This window comes from Austrofundulus limnaeus, unplaced genomic scaffold (assembly GCF_001266775.1).
Source record: "Austrofundulus limnaeus strain Quisiro unplaced genomic scaffold, Austrofundulus_limnaeus-1.0 Scaffold1, whole genome shotgun sequence".
NCBI lineage: Eukaryota > Metazoa > Chordata > Actinopteri > Cyprinodontiformes > Rivulidae > Austrofundulus > Austrofundulus limnaeus.
In genome coordinates, this window is record NW_013952403.1 from 2,133,181 (window position 1) to 2,140,509 (window position 7,329).

The window sequence follows — 7,329 nt, forward strand, 5'->3', positions numbered from 1 at the left end:
GTATTGAGTAATAATGAGTGGCTAGATTTTTCAGAATGACATTTATTGGGAGGTGATACCCTCAAAAAACGTTTTTCTACAGGCCAAAATGACTATAATGTCATAAAAAATGTTAATATTAAAAAATATAGGAGGCACTGTTGTGTGTGTGGATGGGCTTTTCCTACAACGTGGGGGCAATCCCCCCCACCCCAGAAAAAAAAGCAGCCTCGTGGGGACCGTCCCCACTGGCCCAAATGCAAATTACCAGTGTGGGGTTAGGTTTTGGACCAAAGTTTAGGTTAGTTTTAGGGTCAGGTAGGTAACCTGTGAGGTTAATTTTAGAGTATACGGTCAGGGTTAGGTTATAAAGTCTAAAAAACATGAATGGAAGTCAATGGAAGGTCCCCACAGGGTCAGGAAACAAACATGTGTGTGAACAAACATCAGAATGGTTTAAATGTATACTTTTCATCCAACCACAATTAAATTCACTCCRTCCAGGAGGTACAGCTTATCAGGATAATATTTCTAACAACAATAAGCCATAATGAACTAGGAGTAACCACTTTCTACTTCTTGCCTTTATAAAAATGTAGTGAGTAGAAATTACAGGTAATTGTGTAAAAATGTAAGGAGTAGAAGTAAAAAGTAGGCTGAAAAATAATTACTCAAGTAAAGTACAGATAGCCAAAATTTCTACTTAAGTACAGTAACAAAGTATTTGTACTTAGTAACTTTACAACTCTGAGACACAATGATGAGACTGAAAAAGCAATTTTGAGATTTTAAATTTTGACCTGAGAAATGTACAAATGAGGAAAAACTGCCTATTTTTTTTATCAAAAAGGTTTCAACAAGGAAAATCCCGTTTTAAAGACCATTATTACATCCATTACACCTATTGTGCTAATTCTTAGCATTTTCAAACTCCACAGGTGTTAACAGTTAACTAACTGCCTCATCATGTTGAGGGTTACATTTAGGCACATTTACAGGCTGATTAACATTTAAAATGATTTAATTAAAGCTCTTACCGACCCAGTCTTTTGTGGTAAGYGAAGGTGCGTCTTTAGGGGGTGTCTTCTGACTTCATTTGTCTTTTCAGAGGTGAATTACAGCTTCGTAAACTTACCGACAGTCTTCCCAAGTCTCTGAAGGAAGCGGGTAGCGGGAAGAAGCGATGGTTTATCGTAGCAACAGCGCCACCTGTTTTCTTTCAGCTCGTGATGACTGTTTTTTTCCCCTTTAGTTGTTTCGACTTTTACACTCGTTTTACTCGTTGCTTTTTGTTATATATTAAACTAAAGTTAGTTAATAATTTAAAAGATGTCGCGCTGTTTTAACTAGTTTAACTTTTTTTTCATGTAAGCGGAAGTTGCCACCATTTGATTTCCGGTCGGTGTCACATTCATTTCTGTCCCCAAAATGGCGAACATGGCCGCTTCGTCTGTGGTGGCTGCAGCCGCAGCTGCCGCCGCAAACAGAGACCCAGCGGTGGATAGATCGTTAAGATCCGTGTTTGGTGAGTTAATTGTCGCTTCTTTCTTGCATACATGCTGTTTATCCCCAGTGGAATTGTGATAATTTGGGAAATACCCGGGTAAAGAATGAAAGCTAACATGCTAGCATGTTTGTTAACTAGCTTTCATTCATTAGCCGGTGAATTCGCCAACACTAGCATGATGCTAGTGCTGGTGCTACAATTTAACGACATCCTACTTGAGAGCACCAACCTATTATTTAAACTAGTAGTATTTTTTGACCTGCTTACTGAAATGTAAATTATATTTCAGTTGGAAACATTCCGTATGAAGCCACAGAGGAGCAGCTGAAAGACATATTTTCTGAAGTCGGACTTGTTGTCAGCTTTAGGTAAGTGCCTGGATGAGGGTAAATAACCGTTGTGGTTTTTTACGAACTAATTTCTGTACGACTTTCTACAAAAGCAAGCAAATTTCTTTCAGTGCCCATTGAAATGTATTAAGTATTCTATTAAAAGTCTTGATTTTGCTGAACTTTGGTTAAGCGTAGTTGACCAGTTTTCTCTATTTTTCAGGTTAGTATACGACAGGGAGACAGGAAAGCCGAAGGGATATGGCTTCTGTGAGTACCAAGACCAGGAGACAGCCCTCAGCGCCATGCGCAACCTGAACGGGAGGGAGTTCAGTGGTCGGGCTCTCAGAGTTGATAATGCTGCTAGTGAGAARAACAAGGAAGAGCTTAAAAGTAAGGCCTTTAAAAAAAATCTAAATAAATTAAGTTTGGGTGGTCATGTGAATCAAACCTTTTTTTTTTTTAATTTTCTCTTGCACAGGTTTGGGAACAGGAGCCCCCATTTTTGAGTCTCCTTATGGAGATAGTGTTAGTCCAGAGGAGGCTCCAGAGTCCATCAGCAGAGCTGTGGCCAGTCTGCCTCCTGAGCAGATGTTTGAGCTCATGAAGCAGATGAAGGTACGTTGGTTTATTGCATCGTTTATTTTCTCTTGTCTACTTGAGTTCAATCTAGAAATTTTCCTGATTTATTCTTGGACAATTTGATCACATTAAAAAAAGCTGACTGCTTTGGGATTTTTTCTTCCAGCTAAATCTGCAGTAGTGTTTGTTCGAAGTGTTTTTTCATCATCAGAGCCATCCTGATTAAAGCCGTTATGCTTCATAATCACCTGTTGTGTACAGTGTTATTAGCTGTGCAAGCTACTGCTAAAAGCTGCATGGCAAAGATGCACAAAAAGTTCTGTAAGTTCTCTGTTATGTACAGGTGTATTACTGGTTCTTTTATAAAGTTAAATACTTGTAAAAGTACTTTATTTATACATATCTTCTAAAACCTGATGGATTTGGGGTAAAAAGTAACTTGTCTGGAAAAAAATTTGAATCCACCTTCAGAAAAGTCCACAAAACAAAAACAAAGTCTGCTAGTTTTTAAAAAAAACGAGGTGACTTTAAAATCCTGCTCAGTTCTTTACACGCTTTATTTCTGCTGATGTTCTGAATGTATCTGAAGGTCTGAAAAAGGCTGAAAAAAGCAGTTAATAGTGACAAATTTATAGAGAGTTTACTTCAGAAAGAAGCTTTATGATGACCAGATTTTAGAAAAATTTTATGTCTTTGTGACTTAGACACAGAAAGGAAGTTGGTAGAGATGAAGGTAATGTCATGTACAGATGGGTTTTACTCAAAAATGGAGTTATTAAATCTTAAATTAAAATTTGATCCTCAGGAGACAATATATTTRTATTTAAAGAAATTCATCTTTGCACAGCTGGCAGTTTCCTGTGTTAAACTAGAAGAAGCATCAAACTGCAGGCGTTTTCCGCCCAACAGGGAAAGTGTTTTGTTGCACCAAAGTTCACGTCGGCACAACCTGTCCGTATGCTGGTCAGAGTGTGTTTAAGCTCCGGTCCAGACCTGATCCTACAGACATTTTTGCACATTTTTGATGCCTGTTGTTTTGTGCAGATAGCTTTGTTGGGTTTAGGAGTAAAACAGGTTTTTTTATTGCAACATTTTTCTTGTTATTTCTCTTTATTTTAATAAATAAAAATGTTTCTCCCCAGTTGTGTGTGCAGAACAGTCCCCAGGAGGCGAGGAACATGCTGCTGCAGAACCCTCAGCTGGCCTACGCTCTGCTGCAGGCGCAGGTGGTCATGAGGATCGTCGACCCCGAGATTGCCTTGGTGAGAACCTGAGATGTGTCAAAAATGCAAATTTTTTAAAATCGACTTTAACATTTATAATTAGAAACAAAGAGAATAATGAGCTTCAGAAGAGAAATCAGGATTTTTTTTTCCCCTTTGATGCAGAAAATGCTCCACCGTCAAACGGCAGTGCAGCCATTGGTTCCCAGTGGACAGGGTGGAGCAGCACCACCTCCGGTCAACCCCGCACCTCCCGCTCAGCCCAGCGTCCCCGTGTCGCAGCCTCAGCCTGTGGTGAGTACACAAGTGGGACTCGCTCTGGCCTTACAGACCGATTCCTTATTCCTTCATGGAACGTTGGACCTTCAACCTCTGGAGCCCCTGGTACCGAGGGCAAAGCAGAATTTCCTGTTTTCTATTTCTGTTAACTTCTGTTAACTTAGGATCTGTAAGTTGAACCTCGATATGTTTGGTATTAATAAGAATCTTGTCTAAAATCTCATGGAAACTATATTTACATCCATTAAACACAGTTCAAACGTCAAGCAGTTGAATCAGAAAGTAAACAAACGGTACAAAATGGGATTGTTGCAAATCTGTAAAGACATTAAAACAAATCTGTAAAGGAAAAAATGTTGACATTTGTTTTTAAAGTAAGTCAGAGCAGATACCAAAATRTATTATAAAGTGTGTTGAAAGTTATTTTTTAACTTGGTTTTGAGTGATCCAACAGAAGTCAAATATAATTTCTCATTATTTTATAWAATATATATGGTGACAAATAAATGTTTGGATACTTTTTCAAAAGAACAAACCTTCAATAACAAGTCTTTTCAGTCAGATAAGAAAAAAATAAATAACTTTTGCAACTAAAAACTTCAGATTTCTTAATATTTATTACTGGTGTCATCATGGTTCATCCTGTGCAGAATGACAAAATGCTAAATAATTTTACTAAAACCTCTGTAATTTTGCTCCAGTTAATTTTAGCAGCATGAATCTTTGCATAGGTGATGTCCACAAGTGGATTTATGGTTTCCAAGAGKTTTTAGCCACAATCATTATGGTTTTAAATGGATTATATACTGTCACATGCTAAAAATATTCAGACGGGAGGGGAAAAAAGGAAAAAAAAATATGTTCCGTCCTCAATATCTCTAAAACAACAGCAGCTGTTTTAATACTTACACTTCTAATAAAATCCCCAAAGTGTTAGCTTTATTTTGATACCAAGATGATTTAAGTAGACTTTGTAAATGTTGATACACTCAATTACATTTCAGCATGGTATTTTGAACAAAAACATCAAGAAAACCCCTTTGGGGCTTAAGAGGTCAATTTCAGTCTTTATTCTCACACCTGAGCAGAATGAAAGCTCTGCAAACAAACAAAACTCTGCAAAAACTGCAGATTATTTCACTTAACACGAGTCTGAAGACTAATAGGATTAAYAATCKAACTCATTCAGCTCTTGCTTAGTGTATCAGTCTCAAAACAAGATCAAAACTACTCTTTGGCTGGATATAAGATTGTAAAGCTCGGTTAGATGGATACATTTTGCAGTGCATTAAATTTACACATTAGACAAAAATATCTGTTATTGCTTAGATTTGGATTCTTAAAGGGATCCCACTAAGCAGTGTCTGGCAGAGGGACGTTTTGCAGAACGTTGAATAAATCTGGAATATTTTAGGATTCTGTGTGGAGAAAACATGTGGAGGTGTGTTTTCTCCCGTCAGCTGCTGTGTGTATTCTTCAGTCTTACCTGCTCAGGAATCCCTGACAAGGCAAAAACCAAAACCTGATTTTTTTGTTTTGTTTTTTTCAAACTGGGTTTTTTTGCACCCTGTACGACCTCGTGCACGGTTTCTATCGGAGGTCTTTCCAGCTGTGAAAACTCCAGACAGTCCTGCCGTGTGAACGTGAGCTGCAGGCGGAGCTCAAACATGACGCAGCTTTAATAACAGCTTTGGAGCACGATGGCATTTATTCTACACCTGAAGCAGAGGAGAACAATATTTATTCATAAGATAAAAGAGGTTTTGAATTATCACCCACTGCTTGTTTCTGCCCATGTCGCTTTTGTTCTGTAACTGGTTTAAAATAAAACAGTTTTTTGTTAAAGAATGATTTTGTCTTTCTGATACAATTCTAATTGGTGAAATGAGTGAATTACAAAAACTTAAAATAATATAAAACTTTGTGTTGTTTTCTATTTGTAACCCATCAGGTAGAATAATTAACTTGTTGGATTAAGTTAAATTCAGGTTCCTGTAAATAATAATTATTGTTTCTCTGATCAGCCTGGGATGCACGTTAATGGAGCCCCTCAGATGATGCAGCCACCCACCATGGGTGTTGTCCCCGGGCAAATGCCAGTACCAGGACCGGGACCAGTACCAGGACCTGGACCTGGACCTGGACCCGGACCTTCCACTATACCAGTGGGACCTCCAGGTAATGGTTCCTCTGCAGCTGTTTGATTAGTTTTTACTGAATCCTCTGCTTCCATCGGCTCTTGTTTGTGTTATAGCCGTGTGATTTCTGCTGAGTCGTCACGCTGTGGCTCTGGTCTGTAAATTTTTATTCAACATTCAAATCTCAAATCTGTACTATTTAAATGTGAGTTCAGAATAAATTCTGGGTTTGAATACTTCCTGATCTCTTCTAGTGTCGTGCCTCACAGAGGTCACTAGGTGTCACCAGAGCCTCGGCTAACGGCCCTTCATAAAATCTGTTGGGACATGTTGAGTTTTTGTCCCTGATGTTTGTGTTTGTGCGACATGTTCACGCCTCTTTAGTCTGTGTGTGTCCTCGTTGTGCACGTCGTGGTTTCATTGGCTCCAAAATGCTGCTTTGCTCCTTTGAGACCTGTGTCTCCTGTTCTTTTCACCTCCTAATGCTGGCTCAGGAAACCTGCAGCATTCTCCTACAGGACCGGCCGGTCCRACCGCCATCGATCGGCCTCCAGGTATCGCCGTCCTGCCCCCTCCTCAGTCCTCCAATCCGCTCGCCGCGCTGTTCAGGAGCGGCTCTTTGTCCAAACGCGACGCAAATTCTGACTTTAGTGCTCATCACAGATCTGTGGTGTTTTCTGTTTTCTTTTGTTTATGATGTGATGCTGTCCTCTCAGGTCCAGGCGGGATCCCCCACAGAGGGCTTCTGGGAGACGGTCCCAACGACCCCAGAGGAGGAAGTATGCTGGGCGTCACCGATGTCATCGACCCCAGGTAAGTCTGCTTGTTAAAGGAACACCTGCGACCATTAGGACCGCCGGCAGTGTTGCCAACTTGGTGACGTTACTAGATCAGATCTAGTGGCTTTTTTTTCCCAAAAAGCAACTAGAAACAAATCTAGCRACTTTTCCCRGTGTTTTTAGAGACTTTTAGGAGCTTTGGCGACAGCATTTTCCWAGCACTTTTTTCCTTTTTCTCCTCCTTTCCTCCGCAAGCAGTGAGCAAASSGGRWKKWAWWWTTWMYKKTTTTTTTTTCTGATRCTGTCTCTCTAAACCAGGRGTGTCCAAACATTTTCGCTGAAAGGGCCAAAATTAAAATAAATCTGAGGGCAGCGGGCCAAATGCAATAATATAATACATGAAATGCAAATGCTTCTCAAGTAAAGTTGTATTTTTTATGATTAAGCGAACAGCCAATGTGGTTGCCCACATTCTTTTGTTTGTTTGTTTGTTTGTTTGTTTGTTTGTTTTTT

The 7,329-nt window shown here is 39.5% G+C and overlaps 1 protein-coding gene across 2 annotated transcripts in view; it reads left to right on the forward strand.

Moving 5' to 3' along the window:
• The first annotated feature begins 1,392 nt into the window (after positions 1-1,392).
• The window catches only part of cstf2 (cleavage stimulation factor, 3' pre-RNA, subunit 2), an 11,176-nt gene continuing 5,239 nt past the window's right edge, over positions 1,393-7,329 (forward strand). Inside the window, exons 1-9 of one of the 2 annotated variants that reach the window (XM_014004440.1) lie at positions 1,393-1,504; positions 1,776-1,854; positions 2,039-2,208; positions 2,297-2,433; positions 3,540-3,659; positions 3,786-3,914; positions 5,924-6,077; positions 6,532-6,591; positions 6,754-6,850. In XM_014004440.1, the coding sequence (XP_013859894.1) occupies positions 1,408-1,504; positions 1,776-1,854; positions 2,039-2,208; positions 2,297-2,433; positions 3,540-3,659; positions 3,786-3,914; positions 5,924-6,077; positions 6,532-6,591; positions 6,754-6,850 (1,043 nt within the window). In that variant the 5' untranslated portion in view covers positions 1,393-1,407. The remainder of the gene's footprint in view (positions 1,505-1,775; positions 1,855-2,038; positions 2,209-2,296; positions 2,434-3,539; positions 3,660-3,785; positions 3,915-5,923; positions 6,078-6,531; positions 6,592-6,753; positions 6,851-7,329) is intronic. The other variant, XM_014004443.1, reaches the window with a different exon arrangement.